At 44.7% G+C, this 26,374-nt stretch overlaps 1 protein-coding gene and 1 long non-coding RNA gene across 6 annotated transcripts in view; one reads left to right on the top strand and one right to left on the bottom strand.

The window, feature by feature from the left end:
• The window catches only part of LOC147032234 (uncharacterized), a 205,510-nt gene extending 197,110 nt beyond the window's left edge, over positions 1-8,400 (bottom strand). Inside the window, exons 1-2 of the long non-coding RNA XR_015055096.1 lie at positions 8,292-8,400; positions 1,578-1,732 (exon numbers count right to left, since the gene is read on the bottom strand). This is a non-coding gene — a long non-coding RNA (uncharacterized LOC147032234). The remainder of the gene's footprint in view (positions 1-1,577; positions 1,733-8,291) is intronic.
• Positions 8,331-26,374, top strand: part of LOC147032233 (uncharacterized) — a 95,557-nt gene continuing 77,513 nt past the window's right edge. For 2 of the 5 annotated variants that reach the window (XM_085869659.1, XM_085869655.1), the window contains exons 1-3: positions 8,331-8,450; positions 11,751-12,219; positions 20,472-20,576. In XM_085869659.1, coding sequence (XP_085725785.1) covers positions 11,769-12,219; positions 20,472-20,576 — 556 coding nt within the window. In that variant the 5' untranslated portion in view covers positions 8,331-8,450; positions 11,751-11,768. Of the gene's footprint in view, positions 8,502-8,522; positions 8,769-9,562; positions 10,013-11,750; positions 12,220-20,471; positions 20,577-26,374 lie in introns of those variants that run through there. The other 3 variants (XM_085869656.1, XM_085869658.1, XM_085869657.1) reach the window with 3 other exon arrangements.

Below are 26,374 nucleotides of genomic sequence, written 5' to 3'. Positions count from 1 at the left end.
AATGCTCCAGGCAGCTTACCAACACTGAGAGGTTGAAATCACTTTTCACTTTATTTTCAAACACTCCAAGTGCGACAGTAAAAACAGTGCTTTTTACACACAAACCCGCCATTCCGCCAGACAAGGAAAAGCCGAACCCCTGCGCCCCTCCCAGCAGAGATAACACAACACATGGGCGGAGCATAAATGTGCATGAGGCAAAATATGAGTGGAACATAAATGTACATTTTACATTCAAACTTGGTTACATCACAGGTCGGTCTTTTTTGGAACGTAGTGCAGGTGAGTTTAGGGGATGGCACGTCGTCCGTCTGTCAGTCTGACCGTCCATCCGTAAACACTTGCAACTTCTTCTCTGAAACCGTGATGAGATTGTGACCAAACTTGGCGAAAAGGATCTTTGGTGTGATCAAACTCAAGTTTGTTGCTCCCACTCTAACTGTAAGTAGGTCATCAAAAGGTTTAAAGGTCCCAAAAGTGTTTGAATTTCGTCTCGTTTTGCCACCATTTTGGATGACAGGAAAACCTTGAACAATCTTCTTCTCTCAAACTGCTTAACCGATTATTGCGAATCTTAAAATTTGTGATCAACTACCCAAGGGAAATATAGTTTGTTAACAATGATATCATTCGTCACGTGGTATGGAATCCATATTGGATCATAAGAAAATCTTTAAAAATCCTCTTCTCTAAAACCAATCCCTATATTTGGCAAAATCCCTATATTTGGCAAGGAAGGCTGCTTTCTTTCTTTCTTGTTTTTGAATGTAGGTCGGTTTATTCTTGGCACATTTCCTTCGTAAATTATGCAACTGCAGTTACCTTGCAATAATCGAGGGCATCATATCGCTTCCTCGTGTTAGAATCATTGTAATTACTTCAGCCATTATTGTGCTCGCCTGGCTAAAGAAAGAAGAACAATTTGGTGGTTTTGGGATCTCCAGATTTGGTACTTTAGCGATGTATTCCGGCAACTTTATCAGTCTCGGTAGTTATGAAAATGCTCGAGAATAAAGGGTATGGCTTTTCAATGCTTATGACTCCACCCTATAACAAATTTTTCAGAGTATCATTTTGTATACATTTGATGTGATGGTCGTTTTTTTTTCCTTGCCATTCCTCCATATACAGTACTACCGACAGGATAGTGATATAGGCATATAAAAGAATCTTGATTATTTTGTTTTTTGTTCTTCGTCAGATTTCTAATCACCATCATTATTGGACTATCCATGAAACACCTAATGCCTTGAGGAGTTTACATGAAGCAACAGCCAACAAGTGTCCATTGTGTCTTAAAGTGGTGGGGGTGAAGGAGGACCAGACAGTAGTGATTAAAGGGTTTGATTCCTTTAAAAACCATTGCACATAAACAATCATATACGTTTATATATAAACAACGTCGATATCCTCATTCCCAAAAGCCCATTTTGATTAAGGGAGGTTTTCGGATAACAAAGTAAATTCGATCAAGGACCATCGATAAAACCTCAGTTCAGTTTATCTCAAAAATTAATTCCAGTTTTAATCTCACCTCTTTTTCACCACCTGCACCTGTACGTATCTCATATACTTACTGTAAGAGGGAGCTTGCCCGCGGTGTGTAATAGCGTTACACACCGCCGAGTAAGCGTTTTCGATAGTATTTTCCATTCCAAAGCATGTCCCGAGGTTTTGCTCTGTTGCAAGCCTCATGGTGTCACCAAAGCGATTCTTTATCATTCAGATACAACTGTGGTGCACAAAGCAGTCGAAAAATGTATTATGAATGATGGCAGACAAGTTGCAGATAACCATTTCACCAGTTAATTTGAATGACAACATTTTCGGACTTGGCAGAAGCAGCCAATTTTTCTAAACGAAATGCAAAGCTTCTGTAAGTTACAATATTTAAATTATAGAATACATACACACACACACACACCACACACACACACACACACACACACACACACACACACACACACACACACACACACACATCACAGTCTCGTCCAGTCTTGTTTTTTTGGCTAAAGTCTCATGGTCACTTGACCTCCTTGATGGGGAACAAAGTTCAGCTTCAAGCATGACTGGGTGCATGAATGCACAAACCATACTGGAAAACGTCACTTTGTTCTGTGTACAAGTGGCCATGAAATTCATACCCAGGAGACTAGCAAACCCAGGAGACTTGTAAACTCTCTGCAAACGATAAGTGGTGCCATTATAAGTTACTCAATGCCTGCTTGTTCCCAAATTGGTCCTTCAATACCATCGTTATACTAGGTCACCACTATGAGACATTGGACGTATGACTACACACACACACACCCGATTAAACACTCATCAATTTCGCTTCGCGAGGACCTTGCCAGAACTGGTTGAAGCATTTATTTTGCAAAAGATGGGGTTGCCTTTCTTAGAGGGATAAAGAGTCGAAGCTTGTGGAGGACCCAGAACACAGAATGGACCAGGACATAAAAGAACAGTGGAAATGATGGGGGGGGGTGGGGGGGAGTGGTACTGAGACATGTTGAGGGAGAAAATAAAACTGCCGATTTAGCTGACCGTTACAGTAACCTTGAGGAGACTCGCCGGACTCTTTTCAGGCAACTGGAAGGATATGCGTGACTCCAACAATATTTTTCTGCCTGCCATCAATCCCTTCACCCTCATCCATGCACTTGCACCTACTTGCCTCTGACTTACCATCCGCTATCACTGTTCTCCAAATATATTCAAACCTAATACACCATCTGATCTCCTTCCCCTCTAACCTGATATTCATTTCTTTTCTCTGCTGCCCAACCCACATCACCTCCGTCTTCTCCATACTCGTTTTCAGTCCATGCTTCCGGAATGCCTCCTTCCACTCCTCAGTACCTCCTGCATCTCCCGCTACAAAAGTCAGATCGTCCGCATCCAACATCTTCTGCAGATTACCTTTCATTTTTACCCTCCTGCTTACCAGCTCCATCACCATGATACACATGAGTGGGCAGAGAGAGCTTCCCTGCTTCAAATTGATATTCACGCTGAACTCCTCCGACATCCCTGGACCAACTAAAACTCTTCCCTTGTTCATCCCTTCCATCAACCTAACTTCTGCTTCTGACACACTCCCATTCATCTCAGTGTCGCCACCACCATCTCTCTCGGGACAGTGGTGATGACATGCTTCACAGTGTGCTACACCATCACCACCTCACTATGCGATACCTGATGAGGAAATCAAGAACCAGGAAATCCCTGCATTACGCTACCTGATTACCTTGAATACATTACAAGGCCCAAGCCGACATATCAAGTGTTCCTACACTAGGTGTCCCTCTCCAAAGTAAATGAGGGTGAAAAAAATTATAGTCCTGGGGGTTCAGGGTGGAGGCAGGGGACATCATAAAAGTGGGAGAATTATCCCGTCCATATAGGGTTCATTGCTCGTTCGATCAAATAGATAAACAGCACCCTGTTTATGTGTTCATGGAAAACGTTTTTGGGTAATTCGATCTTTACTCTGAAATAACCTTGTTCTGCTCAACTAACTCGGTGAAAACAATCTTTTTCCAAATGGAAACTTACACTAGAAGTTCGAAAATAGCTGGTAATTCAACTTACAAAGTCTGGCGAAAAACTGTTTGAGAGGGAGGGGGTGAGGACACAACAAGCTACTCAGGTGTGAAAATGAGAATCAGAAAAAGTAAATAACCAGCCGGGAGGTGACGACAGTTAACGGGCATTATTGAACAATGCCACGATAGGTACAATTGAGTTAGTGGAAGCTTTTGAGGAAGCTTCGTCAAAATTGACCAAATCAAATCGGATTTTTTATATGTTGTACTTCTGGACATTACGCACAGTTTCTAGGAAATGAAATTGCGAGAAAAAAAATCGAGAAAAAAATATACGAGAGCATGATATCTAGCTTGTGTCGAAGTTTCATCAAGATCGCATCAAACGTCACGGAGCTATGCTCTGGAGAGAGTCACAAACAGACAGACAGACACACAGACACAAGGAAAATAGTGGTCACTGCTGGTGCCCGCGAACTAATCACCAAGCTTTCTTTAGAATGTTTATAATCCTGACATTTTCCACTTCTCAAGAGTCTTTCACTGTCAATAAAGTTTTGATCACTTGGCTTGTTGTGTCGACTATCAGTATCGTCTCGTCCTGCGTGCGCTTCCTGCGACATGCTGCTTCATATCGGAGAAGCCGCCGTGGGAAATGGCGAACTCCATGGCAATGGTCACGATCTTTCATCAACCAGTCATGACTGCTGAAAAGCAGCCATTCCTCACGAAAGACAACACACATCATTTTTTTTGTGGTCGTCTTCCTCCTTTTTTCGGTGAACTTTGCCCGTATTCAGTTACATCAATCACTCCCGGTCCCTTGTGATGTCTGATGCATCCCATGACGGCGTGGCACTTTCGGGCTGCTGTTTGGCCTTATTGACGGCATGTTGTTGCTATGATGGAGGCGTACGTGCCAGCGCTACATGCCGCCTTTCCTTTCCCTTTTCAAATATTGAAAATACGGGACAAATGGCGTCCCGGGAAGGTTTGAAAGGGAACGCGGAATATTTGAGTTGAAAAAAAAACACAGAACGATCCCGTAATATTGTTGTGGGCCGGGGTCGGTGGCGAGGAACGGCGGTCTCCCACCGAACACCCGGAATTGCAGGTCGTAACCTTCGGACAACTCCGAAGGTCACGGGTCACTTAAGGACTGTGCTCGCCCAATTCTCTGACAGTGTGGGGTAGGGTTAATAGCCAAATTTCAATATACCTAAGTACCCACGTCGTCAAATTACCGGGGAAGTCACCCTCAATGGACTCTGTCGAACCGGGTCGCTCTAGTGACCTCGGTCCGGTGTAACCGAGCAGAATTACCAAAGTCCGTCGGTCCAAACGACAACTTACATCCCAATCGGCTTACTGGTTCTCAATCATGAACTGTGCTGGGTCAATAATAGAAAGCACAACGAGCTGGTACATTGAACAATTGGGGGGTTTATTTATAATGGGGCAGGGGAGCACAAAAAGAGCAGAGTTAAACTGACTATCAGAAATGCAATTTAATGTACAAGGCACTTCGCAGTTTCTACTCACAGGACGAGCACCACCGACACACACACACACACACACACACACACACACCCACACACACACACACACACACACACACACACAAACACACACACACACACACACACACACGAAATGGGGCCGGTTGGGCACCTTTCCACCTCGTGCGGTCTGGTCGAGACGAGCTGGTTTCAGGAGGGGGTACTCAAACCCACACCTTTGTCGCTGCACCAAGCACCAGCGACAGCGCTCTCCAACCAGCCACGAACCAAGACCAAGGAGAAGACCAGGGACGACGATGACTCAGGACCAGACGAACCAGCCAGCTCCAAGACCCGCGACCACCAAGACCCATGACCCCCCAAGACCAACACCTGGCGTTCCTTTATTCATTTCTTTTCCGGGGTGAGAAAATCGCCATCTGAGGCATCTCAACCCTCATTGGCCGGGGTGTCGTGGGAAAGTCGCCCTCTGTGGAAATCTCAGCCCTCATTGGCCGGGGTGTCGTGGGAAAGTCGCCCTCTGTGTCAATCTCAACCCTCATTGGCCGGGGTGTCGTGGGAAAGTCTTCTCTGTGGAAATCTCAACCCTCATTGGCCGGGGTGTCGTGGGAAAGTCTTCTCTGTGGCAATCTCAACCCTCATTTGCCGGGGTGTCTTGGGAAAGTCTTCTCTGTGGCAATCTCAACCCTCATTTGCCGGGGTGTCGTGGGAAAGTCTTCTCTGTGGAAATCTCAACCCTCATTGGTCGGGGTGTCGTGGGAAAGTCTTCTCTGTGTCAATCTCAGCCCTCATTGGCCGGGGTGTCGTGGGAAAGTCGCCCTCTGTGGCAATCTCAACCCTCATTGGCCGGGGTGTCGTGGGAAAGTCTTCTCTGTGGAAATCTCAACCCTCATTGGTCGGGGTGTCGTGGGAAAGTCTTCTCTGTGGCAATCTCAACCCTCATTGGCCGGGGTGTCGTGGGAAAGTCTTCTCTGTGGAAATCTCAACCCTCATTGGCCGGGGTGTCGTGGGAAAGTCTTCTCTGTGGAAATCTCAACCCTCATTGGCCGGGGTGTCGTGGGAAAGTCTTCTCTGTGGAAATCTCAACCCTCATTGGCCGGGGTGTCGTGGGAAAGTCTTCTCTGTGGCAATCTCAACCCTCATTGGTCGGGGTGTCGTGGGAATGTCTTCTCTGTGTCAAGCTCAGCCCTCATTGGCCGGGGTGTCGTGGGAAAGTCGCCCTCTGTGGAAATCTCAGCCCTCATTGGCCAGGGTGTCGTGGGAAAGTCTTCTCTGTGGCAATCTCAACCCTCATTGGCCGGGGTGTCGTGGGAAAGTCGCCCTCTGTGGAAATCTCAACCCTCATTGGTCGGGGTGTCGTGGGAAAGTCGCCCTCTGTGGAAATCTCAACCCTCATTGGTCGGGGTGTCGTGGGAAAGTCGCCCTCTGTGGAAATCTCAACCCTCATTGGCCGGGGTGTCGTGGGAAAGTCGCCCTCTGTGGAAATCTCAACCCTCATTGGCCGGGGTGTCGTGGGAAAGTCGCCCTCTGTGGAAATCTCAACCCTCATTGGTCGGGGTGTCGTGGGAAAGTCGCCCTCTGTGGAAATCTCAACCCTCATTGGTCGGGGTGTCGTGGGAAAGTCTTCTCTGTGGCAATCTCAACCCTCATTGGCCGGGGTGTCGTGGGAAAGTCGCCCTCTGTGGAAATCTCAACCCTCATTGGCCGGGGTGTCGTGGGAAAGTCGCCCTCTGTGCGTGATTGGACAAGGGGCACGCCCCTGCCTTTCTGGGCGGAGTCTCGATCTGAGGCGATGGAAATCTCCGCCCATGTACGTGGCTGGACACGCGTGTGTAATGGCGTGATGTGCGAAGTGAAGGAGTGATGATTTCGGTTGGCTGGAGGCTTGATCTGTATTGCAAAAACAAGGACTAAAAAATAAACCCAAGCACGCACATGTAATTCCCATTAGACATAAGGAACGGCACCCTAACGATAAACACACACTTATCGAAAGAACGAAGCTTGAGGGACTGTTGTCTGTTTGTGTGCAAATGGCTTCCAGATTCGTAACAATATATGGGGCACCAAGTCAGCCTGATATCGGCATCATCGGCCTTCTCGAAGTCCACAAATCTCATTCATTTCATATTGCACCTCCAATGTTCTTCTTCTTCTTCTTCCTCTTCTTCTTCTTCTCTCTCTTCTGCTTCTTCTTTCTCTTCTTCTTCTTCTTCTTCTTCTTCTTCTTCTTCTTCTTCTTCTTCTTCTTCTTCCGTTTGGCAGCTTGGTTGCCATTTTGTTGGAGTCCGATTTTGCCGCTGATGCTGTGCCCCGTCACCAGGACACTTCTACTCATTTCGCCGACCTCAGAAGGATAATAGACCGAGTCAACCCCACCTGCTGTTAATTCAGTGGCACCTGGGCTCGAACTCAGGATTATAAGATCCCAAGCCAACCAGCCTAACCACTAGGCCAACACCAGGCTAACCACCACCTGTCTCAGAGCGAACATCCCATCCGTTATCTTGTCCCCCCGCCCTTTCTAAACTCCTGGTGCTCTTCTCCGATGTCCATCTCCACACTCTTCCTCATCCTCCCGTCCAGATCCTCTCCAGCACCTTCATTACATGACTGAGGAGCGTAATGCCCCTGTATTTCCCAGGATCTTATACATCCCCTTGATCCTCCAGAAATTAATCCCACTAATAATTTGTAATTGTCACCAATACCAAGTTTTTATTGCTGACCCGAGGTAAAAACGGTTTCAAATGGAGCAGCAGCTCGTCACCACGAGAGCATTTCAATTGCATCAGATGTGGAAATGAATGGGAATTGTTGTTCCCAGCTTTCCGGCTGCATGACGAAAAGTAGGATGCCATTTTCATTTTTGCCCACTCCACCCCCACCCCGTTTACCCTGCACGGGCACGACTCGTCACCGGTGTGAAGGTTTCCTGGGTGAACCAAGATGGCGGTCAGTTCCTTCAGACGACCACGGACCTCCCAGAGCCGAGCGGATACTCGAACCACATTACACCACCCATTCTGACCGCCATCTACCTTTCAGCATTATTAAATTTTCCCAGCATTTTATACTGACGTCCATGTTCACTTCAATTGATTCTCCATTTCTCATTTATAAAAAAAAAAATCCTTTTTTCCTTTCAGGATCCTTTTCCTAACAGCTTGGCGGTGACGACGGCGGCAGCTTGCGAAACGCTGTAATCGAAATCACTCACGTATCATGAAAACTCACTCGTCTCTCATTCCCTGTCGCATCGACTTGTTGCGTAACTGGACGCGATTGCAAGCCTGTGATGAAGTTTATTTTTCATTTCATGTTTTAAGCCGTACGTGATGACGTCATTGTACGTGCTTGCGTAAAGGAGGCGAGAGCGGTAAGGCCTTGTCAGGAATTATTCATGTTATCATCGTATTCGGGTGTAAACGTAAGGGCATTTCAAACGTTTACCTCACTTTGTTACAGTACTCCGAGCTGGAACGTGGGAAAACCGCATTTTCGGGTTTTATTCCAAGTCGCGCGGCCTGTGCGTCTGTTCTGGTGTTGGCAACATCAACCACATCAACAACATAGCTCCACTAAATAGGATGCTGCAGCACTGCTTGGTTTCTTTCCTTGATAACATCGCGGATCAATGTGTCGTGTGTTCGGCCAACCTCTTGTGATGCGGTTATTTTAACGCCAATGTCCATCGGTGTGTGCTTTACATTTCCACAATGGTTGAGGCCTTTTGTGCACAAGCACGTTTATAGTTGTACTTATGGCTGGATGGGGAGGTTAGAGAGAGAGAGAGAGAGAGAGACAGACAGAGAGAGAGACAGAGACAGAGACAGAGAGAGAGAGAGAGACAGAGAGAGAGAGAGAGAGAGAGAGAGAGAGAGAGAGAGAGAGAGAGAGAGAGAGAGAGAGAGAGAGAGAGAGAGAGAGAGAGAGAGAGAGAGAGAGAGAGAGAGAGAGAGAGAGAGAGAGAGAGAGAGAGAGAGAGAGAGAGAGAGAGAGAGAGAGAGAGAGAGAGAGAGAGAGAGAGAGAGAGAGATATATATATGTATATATCTATATGTATGTATATATATGTATATATCTATATGTATGTATATATATATATATATATATGTATATATCTATATGTATGTATATATATATATATATGTATATATCTATATGTATGTATATATATATATATATATATGTATATATCTATATGTATGTATGTGTATATATATATATATATATATATATATATATATATATACACATACATATATATATATATATATATACATACATATTGATAAATACATATATATATATATATATATATATATATATATATATATAAACTGCATATATAAGCCTGGTGTTGGCTTAGTGGTTAGGGTGGCGGCTTGGGATCCCAGGGTCCTGAGTTCAAGCCCCGTTGGCTGCTGAATTAACACCAGGGGGTTGACTCAGCCTATCATCCTTCCGAGGTCGGCGAAATGAGTGCCAGTGTACTGGTCCCGGTGTATGCCCCGGTTAGAATAGGTGTACCATATCCCTGTGTGTCGTAAGAGGCGACCAGGGTTGGCGTCAGGAAGGGCATCCGGCCATAAAACATTGCCTCAAGAAAAAGCCAAACCCCTGCACAGCAGGGAAAAATGGCTGTAAAAACGGTCATACTGCATATATAAGTAGATTTGAAGGAAGGTCGAATGGGGCTGGCAGCTTGATTCAACGTCTCACACTTGTCTTCTTCTATATACCAACGTTTCTACTTATTCTGTTCCACGTGATCTTGTGTATTACCAACGCCTTGTGCAGATCGATGGTGACCTCGATTCCCCTTGCAGTGTTGGTGACGAAACTTGAAGTAAAATGTCGAGTGGGCAAACTGTCTTCAAACTTCCGATACGCCACTACTTTCGTGGAAGTCTTCGTCACGTGATTGCAATGCCCATTGTACGTGGGGCTGTCAGAAACTTCTGTGAACACAACTTCCATGATCACAATCGTTGAAGGCATACCAAAATTAAAGAAACAACAAGCAGCTTACACTCCAGTTCCACCGCCTTTTGGGTGGCGTGATGAATGGATATCTGCAATACCGACGCGAACCGTTCAACGGTTTTTGAAATATCGTTAACGCAAGCCAAATTACTGAGATGGTCTCCATGGCAACGTGATCCAACCAATCACAGCCGTGATCTAATCAGGTTGAGATAATGTCACGAGGGATAGATATCTGCAATATGAAATCGAAACGTTCAACGGTTTTTGAAATATCGCGTACACAAAAGTACGTACAAGATTTAACTAGCTGTTTGTTTGTTTTTATAGTGCCCTGTTGATTGCAGTGAACCACCTTGATGATAAACAAACTTTGTTTTAAACAAACAAATAATTATATGTATGCATTTGGTATGACGTCATTTTTCATCACTGTGCTTAAGCCCATGAAGACAATGAAATTGATGATATTTTGTACGAGAGACCGCCTAATCCAGATTTTTCCGAAATGTGGAGTCGATTTTGTTGTAGATTATTTTAATCATTTAAATGGGATTATTAATCATTAAATTTACGAAAAGTGATCATGTGATTTTTACATCATCTTAGTTTATTCAATTTATTAAATGTGGAGATTATTTTTTCAATTCATGCTTCTATTGAAGAAAGAGTATTTTTTGCTGAAAGGTTAAAATCATTGGTGGTGTTCAATTTAGCAAGAAATTTGTCCGTAATTAGAACGCCGAACATTGAATTTCAAACTCTTATGCGTGTTCGAACACCAATGTCAAAGAACGTGAGATAGATGAATACAACCGGTTGAACTTTTGTCATTAAATTTTTAACAAATCCTCATTATTAGGTCAGCGAGCTGTCCTAATATAAACGTTCGATGTCCTCAGATCCGTCCATCTGTCCGTCCGTCCACAATTTTTATTTTTCTATCTCCTCCTGGACGTCTCGGCCGATTGAGTTCTAACTTGGCACGATGATAATACTAGTTGCTCTCTACAGATCGTCTGAGCCCTTTTTCGCATTTTCGCCTCGGGGTCAAGGTTACAGGGTCATCAAGTGCAAAATGACCTATTGGTCGAATGGCCTATAAGGAAGCATCAGACGGCTATAATGCACAATGGGTTTCATCGGGATTATTAAGAAGATTTAATTCGAGAAACTAGTTTCTCGTTACCTCTGTCGTCTGGCCCTGTTTATTGGGAAACACGAGGTCCGCTGACCTCAACACGGCTTCGCGCAGTTATTTTAAGTTCAATTTAAATTCTGTTTTCACTTTTCATAGTCGCTAAGGTTGATTAACACTCGGTTACATCAAGTTTTGAATCCGAGCTGACTGTCAAACCCGCTCGGGTGTATTATTCAATTTGGCTATTGTTTTGGCTCCATGTTTTTAAAAAAAAAAATCCCAGAGGAAGTACAGGGTACATGTCTTAAAAAATATTAGTACTTTGGTGTGTTTTAGATGATGGTGAGTCCCTCATTTGTAGAACCTAATGAATGTCCCTCCTGTGCAAATTTGAGGAGGATGCAGAGATGAAGGTTAAATTCTGCGTATTTTCAGCAATATTTGCAGCCTTCCTGCACTCAGCTTTTGTTGACAGATCGAGCAATGTTTGCAAGCATTTTATATCTTGGTGTTTCGTGCCCAGTGTATCTTATTTTTGTGCTGCTATAGGACTTGACGTGAGGCAGCATGGCTGGGCAGCTTGTGCTTGATCCATATCGAGACTTCGCAGCATGGCTCACAGCTCGTGGAATGAATCCCCGCATGGCACGGATCATGGAGTCAGAGCTGGGAATTGGAGACTACAGTGCCCTGTTGGCATGTGCACGCCCACCCCAAGTTCGCTACGAGCTCCTCTCTGTGGCCAAAGAGCGTCTACCCTTTGCCTTTTATGCTGTGCTGAGACAAATTCTCGAAGGATTTCCCCTGAAGGGCATACCAGGTAATAGCAATGGCAGTGGCACCAACCATTTCTGTGATTGCCAGAATGCCGTTCCACCACATGCCACTTTCAGCAGTTTATTGGACGCCATTATCAGCACTCTCAATGGGCTGAGCCAAGAGCTCTTTCATTCTGCACAGAGATTCACTTGTCTCTACTCTGGCACCACTGAAGTGGAAGAGGACAACGCTGATACAAGTGAGTGGTACTTTGTCTAGAAAATGAGCAAATTTTTGATTTTTATTTTCATATTTTTTTTTTACACAGAGTCAATGCTCGTGGAAAAGCAAGAACACAGAATGGATCAGGACACAACAGAACAAGAGGAACAGCAGAAAGAGAAGGGGGAATTGTGAGGGACTAAAGAGAGGACAATAAAGATGAGGGGCACTGGAGAATGCAGGAGGTGAATAAGACGTATACAGAAGCAAACTCTCAGGAAGGTAAAACTGGAAATTTGGTGTGGAGATACATGGGTGGGGGGGGGGTGGGGTTAATGCGGGTAGAAAAGATCATGGTTTTGGATGGGGGATAATCTGATATTGTGGTGAACAGCTGCCTTGAAGACTTGGGGGATGAATGAGATTGAAGAGAATGTGGAAGTTCATTCCACAGTTGGGAAAGAAGAGGAAAAAGTGAGTGGAGGTGAGCAGTGACCCCCCTGGATTTTTGCAGTTTCACACGAAAGGTTTGCTGTAGGATTACGGGCGCCCTGCAGATACCTGAGCGGAACAAAGCAAGGAGAGAGTAGAGGGTGCAAGACCAGAAAGGAGGCGGAAGAAGACCTGTCTGTGATGGTAAAGTGATAGACCCATAGACTCAGCTTCATCGTTGGAGATTCAAATTATCTTGAAAGTCTTGGTTTCTACGGCAGTGAGCTGAGCAATGTGTGAGGCAGGGTCGCCAGCCTAGAGGGGAGAGCAGTGTTCCATCAACTTGTGGGTGAATGCCTTGTACGTGGATAAGGGTTCAGGTTTGCCAAAGAAGGACTTTGCGCGACGGAGGATTCCAGGGCAGCAACTGGCTTTTGGAGGCCAACGTTAAAATGTGGTTTGCCCAAGGAAGATCATTGCTGAGAGTGCGACTGAAGAGTGTGAGTGACTGAACTTCTTCGAGAGGGTTGTTAATATGTGTGAGAGTGTGTGAGATATGTCAGGATTCAAAGATATATTAGAAGTGCTTGACCAGCTTGTGATTTTGTCAAGTTCTGAAGAGAGGAAAGAGGCTGCTGCTTGTCTATCTGAAAGATGAGGAATGTCACGGCAGAGGGTGGAGTCATCAGAACAGAGATAAAGAGAATTTTGCAGAGTCAGAGAGATCATTGATGAAGATCAGAAAAAGGATTGGGTCCAGAATACTGTCATGTGGTACTCCAGCCTTGACAGGGAGAAGAGATAAAAGGATTCCGTTGAGAGCCATGCGTTGGCTACAAGAGTGGAAGAAGTCAGTAACCCAATCGTGGAGTTGGCCTTGGATGCTGGAGTCGGAGATTTTGGAGAGCAAGGTGGAATGCCAGACTGCATCAAAAGCTCAAGATGTCTCGTGAGACAGCTCCGATCTCATGTCTGACATTGATGGCCAACATTCATTATTGGGAGAGTACAAGCAGCTTGACCAAGTTGGAGTGACCTGGTCTGAAATAAAATTTATGATCAGAGATGAGGTTGTTCGAGAAAGGCGTGATTCTGTGTCCACTGCGATCATGGATTCAATGTCCTTGTTGTTGATTGGAAGTAAGGTAATTGGGCTCGAGTTAAGGGGATCAGTTTTTGCACATTTTTTTTTGTAATGCAGTGATGTTGGCTGACTTCAAAACAGATGGAATATAACCGAGGACAAACGATGGGGTGAAAAGGGCAGATCTTGGAAATGCAAGAGCAGCAGAGCAGGCTTTTAGGACATGTGAGCTGATCCCATCTGGTCCAGTTGCAGAATCAGAGTTGAGGGTTGCGAGAAACTTCTTCACCTTCTCAGGTGCAAAAAAACAGAGTCGAAGAGCTGTTGGGTGTGACTGGGTTGTGTGGGTAAAGAAAGCAAGGGGTTGTGGGCACAAGATTTGGAAACAAACACGGAATCAAGGCATTCTGCCTTCTCAAGAATGGAGTGTGCTGTGGTGCCAATTGAAGTAGGGGAAGGGATGGAGAAGTGGCATATTTCAGAGACAGACTTAACGAGAACGGCACTCGGTAGAACGCATACCTCTGCTAGGCTGAACACTTTCCGTTTTATATAGCACTGAAAGGCCAGTTCTGCATCCGGACCTTCACCAAAATCTAATCAGCTTTTTGTTGTCACTTACCCAACTTATTCGCCAAGTTTTGTCTTCACCTGTCACGTTTTAAAATGTTGTGCCATATATCATTGTTGACCATATCTCTCAATGGTGAAGAATCATTTAAAATTACACGATCTGGATCCAGATCTTCACCAACATCGAATAATTTTGTCTTTGTCACACACCCAACCTGTCCACCAAGTTTCATCTGAATCGGTCCATAACTTTATGAGATATCCTGCTCAGAAACAGACAGACAGACTAACATTGGTGAAAACATAACCTCCGTCCACATTTGGTGGCGGAGGTAACAAGGCGCCACCAAGTTTTAGCAGAGGGAATAAATTTTGAAGGTTCAATGTTGAGGTCAGACAGATGTTGTTTTCTGGCGTTTGAGAATGGCACACATTTGTTGCAGGCTTTGTGGAATGATTTGAGGTTGTCATTGGTTGGATTTGCCTTCCAGAAGGAGAATGTAAGTTGTTTCAAGGCAACTGCCTCACCACGGGATTCAGTGTACCTTGGGTGGGAGGATGGGTTTGAAAACTGGAAATGCGATGGGATGTGTATGAGGGAGAACAGGTTTCTGTGGAAGAATTCCCAGGCTTAGTTAATATCAAAGGCGGTAGTTGTAGTAGACCAGTCCTGAAGAGTGATGGCTGCTTTCAGTCCCTGCCAGTTTGCCTGAGTGAAATGCCAGGCTTGCTGCCGCTGATGCTGCTCTCTGAGAATGTCTAGACAGATGTTGACCTTCACAAGCACTTGATCAAATGAACCGATTGGAGCATAGGAACAATACGAGCACGAGACATTGTTGGGGAGGTTGTTCTTAACTAAATCCCGAAGGGAGGATTTGCCGTTGATGGGAATCCGGTGGGAAAGTTTACGGATTTTAGTGAGTCCCAATGAGCCACAGAAGTCCTTTGCTGAAGTGCCATGGATGCTGAGGGAGGTACTAACATACAGCCAATTTGCATGGTGACAATGGATATCACCACATATGAGGAAAAGACAGTTTGGGGGAGTGGTTAAAAGTTGGTCATTGTTGTGGGGTGGGGTTGAAGATGGGAGGTGTGGTGGAGAAACCGTGAGGGAAAGGGGTGGCAGGGAAGTTGAGAGGAGATGGGACAAGGCGGAATCGGATGATGGTTGTGGGGTTTGGGGGGGGGGGTGATATGCCTGGTGTTGGCTTAATGGTTAAGGTGGTGGGCTTGGGATCCTTGGATCCTGAGTTTAAATCCCGCTCGGCTGTTGAATTGATACCAGGTGGGGTTGATTCTGCCTGTCATCCTTCTGAGGTCGACAAAATGAGTGCCAGCATGCTGGTATCCTGTGTCGGAGTGGCGACCCGTCCAGGATTGTGTCCAATAGCCCAGGAGACTGCTTTGGCAGCACCAATGCTCTGCACAGAGTATGGTCCCAATGGATGGATGGATGGTGGGCTTGGGTTGCTTGGGTCCTGAGTTCAAATCCTGCTCAGTCATTGAATTTATACCAGGTGGGATTGACTCAGCCTGTCATCCTGAGGTCGGTAAAGTGAGTATCAGCTTGCTGGGATGATTGAGCCATTTGAGTATCCTGTGTCGGAGTAGCTCCCCATGCAGGATCATTCCCAATTGCCCATGAGACTGCTTCAGCAGCATCAACACTCTGCACAAAGTATGGTCCCAATGGATGTGTGTGTGTGTGTGTGTGTGTGTGTGTGTGTGTGTGTGTGTGTGTGTGTGTGTGTGTGTGTGTGTGTGTGTGTGTGTGTGTGTGTGTGTGTGTGTGTGTGTGTGTGTGTGTGTGTGTGTGTGTGTGTGTGTGTGTGTGTGTGTGTGTGTGTGTGTGTGTATTGGATACTGATGTGGAGGGGTTAACACCATGAATGGACGTTCAGTGAAATTGATTGTCATGTGCACATCACCTCTGCAAAGTGGACTTCTCAAGATGATGTTTTCCATTGAAGACATGGAGGAAAATGGAGCTGTAGGTATGAGATGGGCCTGGATGAACTACGTGCTGAGGAGTGAGAAGGGTTTCGGAAAGAATCCTTGTGAAAAAAAAAGAAGAGGAAGAGATTTTGATCAATAAGAAGAATGAATGGGTTGCTTCTCACAGAGTTAAGTAGTAAGGGGAGTGGGGCGTTTTAAGACATTTTTTGAAGCATTTTTATTTTACTTTATATTAGTAAGACCTTTTAAAGGAAGAAACGCTTTATTGGGTGAAGATTCAGTGTGGGAATATTGAAAAGGAGAAGGGATAGGGGATGAAGGAATAACAACATGGGAAATCGAGTTTGGTTTTTCCTCTTTTTTTATTAGTGCAGTTATTTTCACTCTGGCGTGATTAAAATGATGCATTATATTGTAGTTTGCACTTGCTGATGACGTACATGGTGTACGGACTGCTTTAAACTTTTTTTTTTCTTTCATTTTAAAAAAAGATATTGCAGCTCAGAGAAGAGCAAAACACCAGTGGGTCATGGATCAACAGACAAAATGGAGCAAAAGGAAAATAGTGTGTCACAACAACAAACCAATGCAATGTAGCACAAGGGAAAATTTTAGGAAAATTGTGAGAATCATGTCTCAGCAGGTGTAGTAAAGCTCGTGAGTGGAAATGCGAGAGGCATTGATGTGGGCATAGGTTCAAAATCCTGTAGGAAAGAACTTGCAACAACAGGCAAAGGGAGATAGTTCCATCAACAAGAAAAAGGGGTATGAAACTTTGGAAGGGTAACAAGGAAAGGATTTTTGGCAAAAAACTTGCAACCTTGATGGGCAGGGAGCTGAGAAGAGCAGAGGAGCAAGACCAGAATTTCCCGTTTAAAAAAATATATATCCAGGGCTACCAACCTCGTCTAGTGTACAAGAAGAAGAGACAGACTCAGCTTTCTGACCTGATAATAATCCAATGACAGTCTGTGATTTCAGGGCCTCAATGGGTGTGGGCTGGATACCATTGTAAGCAACAGCAAGAGTTCACAGTGTCCAGCTATATTCCATGACGCTCTGGATAAAGGCTTCGTGCACTGTTGTGCTCGGAGGAAGGACTTGACCCTGCTGAGGTTTCCAAGCGACTTTGGAGACAAGCTTGGAGAAAAATTGCCCAAGACATTTTATTACTGATAGTGAGGCCCAGGACCTGTGTATTTCTTAGCTCTCTCAGAGGTTGAGCACAGAAATATATTAGCCTGGTAGTTTTTCATGCTGCCAGCAGGTGGCCCTCTATAAATGGCACGTGAAGGAGTACAAAAGACTGTTGAAGAGTGTTGAAGTATGAGGGTACTGATCCATCTGCCCAGAATTTCTCCACATTCTTTGAAGGGAAGTTTGCATCCTGTTTGAAGGGAAGTTTGCGTTGGATGTTTTCAGTGTGATGTTGGAATTGTATAATAAGAGAGGAATTAGAGATCTTGACTTTTTCTTCAAAAAGACAAGGTTGAGGCAGTCAGCCTTGGCATCAGGTTATTTTTATTTTTTTCAAAGACAAAGGATCAGATTGGAATATTACATCTGCCACCAAGTTTGTGTTGTGTGAAAGACCTGTAAGCATGGACCTCAGGTGCCCTGATGCAGAATTGTGGTGCATCTGTGCGTGGCAACACAATAGAGCTTTGAAGATAGATTGCAGGTTCCCATTGTTACGATTGACCTACCAGGAGGAGAAAGCAAGCTGCTTGCATTTGCCTGACTGCATGAATCTTTGTACCAGGGATGAGATGTTGGACAGGTTAGCTGGAGGAGTAAAGGTCTGAACGTATGTGAGGCAGTGAGACCGAGACAGAGTAGTTTGTTTGACCACAAGGGAGACCTTCACTTTTAAGGTTGCATGATCTGAGGAGCAGAGGAAGAACAGGAAAGGTTGGACGTGATTATGCAAACGATTGGCATATTGCGACTTGGGAATCCAATAGATTTGGTGAGGGCAGAACTGTTACAAACTGCTTTAAAGCTGCAATACCATGAATAGTGTTGTGAGCATCAATTCCAAGCCAGCTGGAATGGTTACAGTGGAAGTCATCACAGATTAAGAGGAGATAATTGGGATTCGGGGGGGGTGATAGAAGGTAGCTGGATTTAGTTGACTGAGTATGATACAGAGTCACATCAGAGTTGGGAAGACAAAAAAAAAAAAACTAGACATTGCTAGTCGAGGGACACTGATCCTCAGATATTCCTTTGAGATTGGTGGTGGGAGCTTCTCATATAGACCACAACACCGCCACCAGCATGAGCACTGGTCATAAAAGTACAAACTAGAACACACTCAATGGAGGCGATGACTCGTGCCATTGTTTTCTCTTGGTGTAATACCTCTCCAGAGAGCACTAACCTGGACTATCATGTGGCTGTGGTGTGAGTAAATGTCCTGTACTAAATTTCATTATATATATTTTACCTCTGCCACCACAGGTGGACGGAGGTTATGTTTTCACCTCTCTCTCTCTCTCTCTCTCTCTCTCTCTCTCTCTCTCTCTCTCTCTCTCTCTCTCTCTCTCTCTCTCTCTCTCTCTCTCTCTCTCTCTCTCTCTCTGATATCTCGGATATCTCAAAAAGTTGACGGATTTGGAGGAAACTTGGTTGACAAGTTGGGTGTGTACCAAGGACATATTGATTCAATTTTGGTGAAGATCTGGATCCGAGAATTTTTTTAAAATTTATTTTAAAGTTGTTCTTCAGTATTGAGAGATGGGGCCAAAAACGATATACAGCATGGTATCTCAAAAAGTTGTGCACGAGTTGACAAAAATTGGTGGATGAGTTGGTTTGGTGACAAGAACAAGCTGATTATATTTTGGATCAGGCCCGGATTCAGATCTGTCCTGTCAGTGGGATACCAAGTGTAAACTGTTCAGCCTGGTGGAGGTATGCGCTCTACCGAGTGCTGTTCTCGTTCCTTGTGAGCTCAAAGATGAGCATGTCCAATTCAAAATATGAAGCTCTGTGCCAAATTTGGCAATTCTCGCTGCTCTTATCCAGTTATTCTGCCGACAATCCCACAGATGGGGACTATCGCATACCCTCGCCGGCCTGTGGCTGCGGCATGTGTTAAAAATAACTCGTGAGGGATACGAGCGAGTGCTGCCTTTCGTACAAAACAAAAGTTTATTTCAGACAGGTCAACTGGCATCGAATTGCAGTAAAATGTTTTATCCAATATTTGTTGTAAAAGTTATAGAAAGCCAACCAATTGAAATTTGTTGTGATAACAAAAACTTGGGCCTGACATTTGGCACCAACATTTGCTTTTGATTGGCAGACTTGTGAGCAGTTAGTTCACCCTCTCCCAACTGCTTTCCTGATTACTACTCTTCGAAAGTATTTTGGTACGATGGTATTACATAAAGTTTGTGTAGTGAAGGCAATTTGTTGCTAAACCAACTGGCCTGGCCATTGTGTATGTGACATACAGGTAGTGGACAAAAAAATGGAAACGCCTGGGTAATTAGGGATACCAAGCAACAGCTTCCACACAGGTGTGGCCCATGTGTTAATTCAGCAAATAACATCCCAGGTAGCTTCGGGTCATGTGTAAAAATGCTGCACAGTCCTGGTTGCCTATAATTATGGCTCGTGGGGCTGCAAGTGGAGGCACCCAATTCGTCCGCCCACAGAGCTCGTGTGGTCGCCCAATGGTTTGATGAGCATGACACTGATGTTATCCATATGTCATGGCCATTTCAGTCAGCAGATATGAACCCAGTCGAGCATTTATGAGATATTCTGGGACGAAGCCTGAGACAGCGTCTTCCACCTCCATCAAACAGGTGGGAGTCGATTGACTTTCTCGTGGAAGAATGGTGCCGCATCCCTCCTGCAGAATTCCAGATGCTGGTGGAACTCTATGCCACGGCACATACAGGCCATATTGGCCGCACGTGGTGGCCCGGCTTCCTGTGAAGTGACTTTACATTGGTGTTTCCTTTTTTTGCCCACTACCTGTACTTTAGCTGGCAGTACCTCTGCACTATCTTGCTCCAACATAGTGTTTTTTTTTGTTTTTTTTGGGACTGATTTCCTTTTCTATTTCAAAAACATTCTTGTATTTTAATCGCATCATTCGTGAGTGACATGCAGCAATGTTTTTTGTTTTATTAAATTTTGTCTTGGGGAAGTTTCGTTTTAGACCTATGGCGTTTGCTTCACTGTACGTGCATCATTGCGAAACGCTCCCACTGATTTTGCAGGTATCCCATTAAGCTACGACCCTGATCTGACTGACCGTTCTCTGGGTGATTCCTTGGAACCAACTCGGAACAACGAAGATGGAAATGTCGAGGCAGACGTGGACGGTAATGGCACATACGGGTCAACCAGTACATTTGCAGTGATTATGGGAAAGGTCTATGTTGCGCAGTTCCTTGGATTAGTATTTTCCAATTGGCTGCTTTAGTCTTGCAGCAAAGTTTAATGGCACAAGGAAATTTTATTTTGAATTTCGAATGAAAGACTTCTCCAAGGTGTTCCACAGAATTTTGTTTTTCAATTGAAGATGTGCTCCATGGCAGACACATGAGCAGTCAGCCCCCGAGTTTACGAAGTGGTCTGAAACTTTGTGAAAAATAATGGGCAAAGGGATTTATTGAACATGCGAATGAGCTAATTTGGGGTTATTATCTACTCAATAGTAGCTTAATGCCTCGACAAACTGGAGGTCCTGACCAATGACACTGCATCATGACCTACCCTGTAGGGGGGCTGTCGTGGGTAGTATGATCCGCTCTGTCAGCCTCAGCATAACTAGAGGAATTTGTGCTTCTTTAAAATATTATTTTTCTTGTGTTCATATTCTACAAGGAACCATCTTTAATTATTGCTTCACTTCCATTTCTTTTAAGCATTTTATTCTTCCTTGAAAGACAGATTAATATGTTTAATAAAATAAACATACTGCTATATCTCTCTCATACCATTTTAAATGTATACATCACAGATGAAATGGCTACCTGTGTATATTTTAACGAGTTGGCATTTCAGATTCACTTGCATTTCTTTTCATTGGAACCAATATTTTAGCAAATACACACTGTGTTATATATATATATATATATATATATATATATATATATATATATATATATATATATATATATATATATATATATATATATATATATATATATCTTCTTCCTTCGGCTGCTCCCGATAGGGGTCGCCACAGCGGATCATCCGTATGATCCGCATAGTGATTTGGCACATGTTTTATGCCGGATGCCCTTCCTGACGCAACCCTGGTCACCTCTTACGACACAGGGATATGGTACACCTATTTTAACCGGGGTATACACCGACCCTTGTATACTGGTACTCATTTCGCCGACCTCGGAAGGATGACAGGCTGAGTCAACCCCCTGGTGTATTAATTCAGTGGCCCAACGGGGCTTGAACTCAGGACCTTTTGGATCCCAAGCCGCTGCCCTAACCACTGCTCCAACACCAGGCATGCATATATACATATATATATATATATATATATATATATATATATATATATATATATATATATATATATATGTATATATATATATATATATATATATATATATATATATATATATATATATATATATATATATATATATATATATATATATATCTATATATATATATATATATATGTATATATATATATATATATATATATATATATATATATATATATATATATATATATATATATTGTTATGGCTGTGGAAATTCGCAGAACACCATAAAGGGTCCTTTGTTCAGTTAGATTTCCCCACCGTTGTTTAATGGGATTTATTCATGTTCACTGGGCTGCGACTCTTTGAGATAGCCGTTTTTCTTGACCTATCATTATTTTGAACCAACACGCAAACAATAACCGCCACCAAGTACGCCGCAACGCCAAGCACGCAACAAACCTACACGCAAACAACAACCGGTGCCAAGCACGCAACAAACCCACACGCAACCAACAACCGCCACCAAGTACGTCACAACGCCAACCACGCTACAATTTCCCTCACAACAACCACCACCATCTTCACCACTACCCCCGATTCCGAACGCCATTCTCCACGGTCCACGCTGCGACGGTTTCCGCGTCGGGAACCGTCCGAGAACGCGGGCAGGATTGGCAGAACAAAAGCTCTTGCGGAGCCTGTGAGGTTTTTCCCGCCTATTTTCCCCACGCTTGGTGTGAAGAGAAGGGGGCAGGGCAGCTCGCTGCCGATTGGTGGATGCACGGCGTGAGGCGGTCGGAGTGAGGGAACGCCCCTTTTCGGGAAGCTTCTCGAAGGGAGGCGTAGCCGAAAACGGGGAGGAGCGAAGGGCGGAGCCCCGCGTGATGTAAGGCGGATCGCACGCGAGTTCTCTCTCTCTTGGTGGTCGAGGTCGAGTTCTCTCTCTCTTGGTGGTCGAGGTTGAGTTCTCTCTCTCTTGGTGGTCGAGGTCGAGTTCTCTCTCTCTTGGTGGTCGAGGTCGAGTTCTCTCTCTCTCTTGGTGGTCGAGGTTGAGTTCTCTCTCTCTTGGTGGTCGAGGTCGAGTTCTCTCTCTCTCTTGGTGGTCGAGGTCGAGTTCTCTCTCTCTCTCTCAGTGGTCGAGGTCGAGTTCGCTCTCTGAGTGGACGTAGGCGTCGAGCGCTCGCTCTTGGTGGTCGAGGTCGAGTTCTCTCTCTCGTGGACATCGGGTCGTGCTCCCTCTCCATCCCTCTCGTCTTGGCGCTTATTTCTTCCACTGTCTCCCGGTGGTCCTGTTGAGCGACCTGTTGGCAAAGGCGCGGGCCCGTGGCGAGTCCGGGCGACGCATCAGGGACACAGACGGGAGGCGCAGCTCTGCCGGCTGTGTGGTGTGAACCTGCGCGTCTGGCGAGGAGCGCCGGAGAGAGCTTACCGCCATCATCGCAAGGCCCGGAGTCAGGCGCGGCCACGCTAGCTGCCGTGGGGAGCAGACGTCGCGACCTGCCCACCGAGACACCTCGAGGGTGCAGGTAACCTGCACAGTCTCGTGGGCCTTTTGTGAGCCGGGACCATAAAGGTCTCCGGACCCCGTCTACCCCCTTGCCTGTGAGGAGGACTTTCCATTTCTTTTGTTTTGTATGACTGCTGTTGCGCCGTGTCCCTGTAAGTAGAACCTGTTAAGTAACTGTGCTGTAAATACACCCTTGCTTATATTCGGTTGTATTGCTTTTGTTTTTTATTTCTTGCCTGTACATTGCATTACTGCCTTGCTTGTGTTGTGTGTAATACGTGCTTAGTGAATAAATGTCCTTGTGTGCAATGTATCCCGTTCGTCGTGTCCTATTTCCCTTTTGAAAGCCATCTTGCATCGTGGAATGACTCGTGGGTTTTGAACGCCCGGTAAAGAGAATCGGATCCGTCGAGGTCGGCGATAACACCGCTCGGTTATCACTTTAGAACGGAACGGGCCGCTCAATCGGTTTGTGTCCCAGTCCGACCTGCGGCGTGGTGCAGCCCCTCGGTAGGTTACCCGCGCGGATACTTAGGGATATCGACATTCGGCGATTCACCCTATTTCGCGTGGGTAGAATGCGGACTGGGCTGTGGTGAGGTTAAACCCCCACCCGTGACTGGTTCCTGGTGGTAGTTCTAGGAGGGTCACGACTGAATTGTCCGTCCGGTGGGCGACGCGGTTACGATTGGAGTTACGCGGCCGATCGCACGCCGGCGGGCGCGACCAGAATATATATATATATATATATATATATATATATATATATATATATATATATATATATATATATATATATATATATATATATATATATATATATATATATATGTATATATAGTCATGCACCACTTAACGACGGGGTTACGTTCTGAGAAACGCATCGTTAAGCGACGTCGTCGTTGTGCGAACATTTTTTTTTTTCGTTTTCGTTTTTGAACATCGTACTGACAAACCTAGACACCGAGGCTATATGGTATAGCCTTATGCTCCTCGGCTACAAACCTGTACAGCATGTTACTGTACTGAATATTGCAGGCAATTGTAACACAATGGTAATTATTTGTGTTTCTAAACATAGAAAAGGTATAAAAGTTTTTTTTTTAATGGTAAACCTGTATAGGGCACTTACCATGAATGGCGCTTGCAGGACTGGAAGTTGTTCTGGGTGGGTCAGTGAGTGCTGAGTGGATGTGAAAGCCGAGGACATTACTGTATACCACTGTAGATTATATAAACACTGTAAACTAAGGCCACACTAAATGTATTAAAATATAGTTTTCTTTCTTCTTGTAATAACCATAACCCAAAAACACAAGCACATTGTACAGCTGTACAAATTTTTATTTTCATTTTTTAACTTTTAAAACTTTTTTATTAAAAACTAAGACACAAACACACACATTAGCCAAGACCTATACAGTGTCAGGATCATCAATATCACTGTCTTACACCTCCACATCTTGTCCCACTGGAGGGTCTTCAGGGGCAATAACTTGCAGGGAGCTGTCATCTCCGATGATAACAGTGCCTTCTTCTGGAATATGTGCTGAAAGACCTGCCTGAGGCTCTTCTTGAGGAGGTGTCACTCTTTTCAGAAATATGTCCATGGTGATTTGCTTGGTTTGTTTCTTTTTTCATCATAGATTTGCTTGTAAGCAGATAATGCACCATGAACATTTCTCTCTATTAATGAAAACCTTTCGGTGTTGGGGTCCATGTTTTCAAACTTTTTAAGGAGCTTGTTGAGGTCTGCAAAACCTTCTGCTAAATTCCCCACTGTGAATTTTCTTTGGGGTTCTTCTTCTTTTTCTTCTCCTGCAGTTTCCTTTTCTCTTTCCTCTTCTTCAGCTATGCGTTTCTGTTCCAGTTCCAACGCCTCATGAGTCAATTCCTCAGGAACCACCTCTCGGAGCTCCGCAATGTCATCCTCATCCACACCCAGGTTAAAGATGTTTGCCATCTCAACAACAACCTTGTTGATATTTGCAACCTCCTCATCCTTGGCAAATGCTTTGAAGTCATGGACGAACCTCTTCAGTGTCTTCTTCCAGACACCATTCATACACTCCTTGGTGACATCACCCCAAGCCCAAGCAAGGTTCTTAATGCAGTCATAGATGTTGTAATCCTTCCAGAATTGCATCAGTGTCTTCTCAGCGTCTTCCTCAGTTGCAGCAATAGCCTGGGCAAAGGTCCTCCTCAGGTAGTATGTCTTAAAAGCTGCCATAACTCCTTGATCCATTGGTTGAATCAAAGAGGTGGTGTTTGGAGGGAGAAACACCACTTTGATATTGGCATGAAGATCACCAATAAAAGGAGGATGTCCAGGAGCATTATCAATAATAAGCAAAATCTTGAAAGGCATGTTATTCTCCAAACAGTACTTCTCCATTTAGCTGACATAGCAATTCAGGAAGGCATCTTGGAAGAGGATCTGGGTCATCCATGACTTCTTATTGCTCCTGTAGTACACTGGCAGTGTATGCTTGTTGATATGCTTGAAGGCCTTGGGGTTCTTACTGTGTCAGATCACAAAGGGTTTCAATTTGTAGCCTGCAACATTGCCCCCAAGCAAGACTGATATCCTGTCCTTAAAAGCCTTGAAACCTGGCATTGACTTGGCCTCCTTATGGATAAAAGTCCTTTCAGGCATCCGCTTCCAGAATAGGGAGGTTTCATCCATATTGAAGATTTGCTCTGGCAAGTAATTTTCCTCCACAATCAGCTTATCTAGAGTTTCCAAAAATTATTCGGCAGCCTTCATATCAGCACTCGCAGACTCACCACTCACTTTCACATCATGTAATGAATAACGATTCTTGAATCGTTTAAACCACCCAGAGCTAGCAGTAAATTCAACATCATAGTCGGGTCCAGCCTTTTCTTTCAACATCGCAAACAAACCTTTTGCTTTGGCCATGATCGTCATGGTGCTGAGAGGGATATGCTTCTGTGTCTGGTCTTCAATCCAGGTCATTAGAAGTTTCTCCATATCTGATATAGGTCCTTCTCGAATTTTTGTTAGTCTCGTTGCTTTCAATGAAGCAGATCCTTTCACAGCTTCCGTCACCTTGTTCTTGTTCTTCAAGATCGCAGCGATGGTGGAATGGGACATGGCTGACTGGCGAGCAATAACCATCACTGATGTTCCACC

The sequence above is a fragment of the Eptatretus burgeri genome, chromosome 2 (genome assembly GCF_056783735.1).
Source record: "Eptatretus burgeri isolate ZD-2024b chromosome 2, Ebu_testis_v1, whole genome shotgun sequence".
Taxonomy (NCBI): domain Eukaryota; kingdom Metazoa; phylum Chordata; class Myxini; order Myxiniformes; family Myxinidae; genus Eptatretus; species Eptatretus burgeri.
Note: the sequence above shows the minus strand (reverse complement) of the source record. Positions and strands in the feature narration are given on the sequence as shown.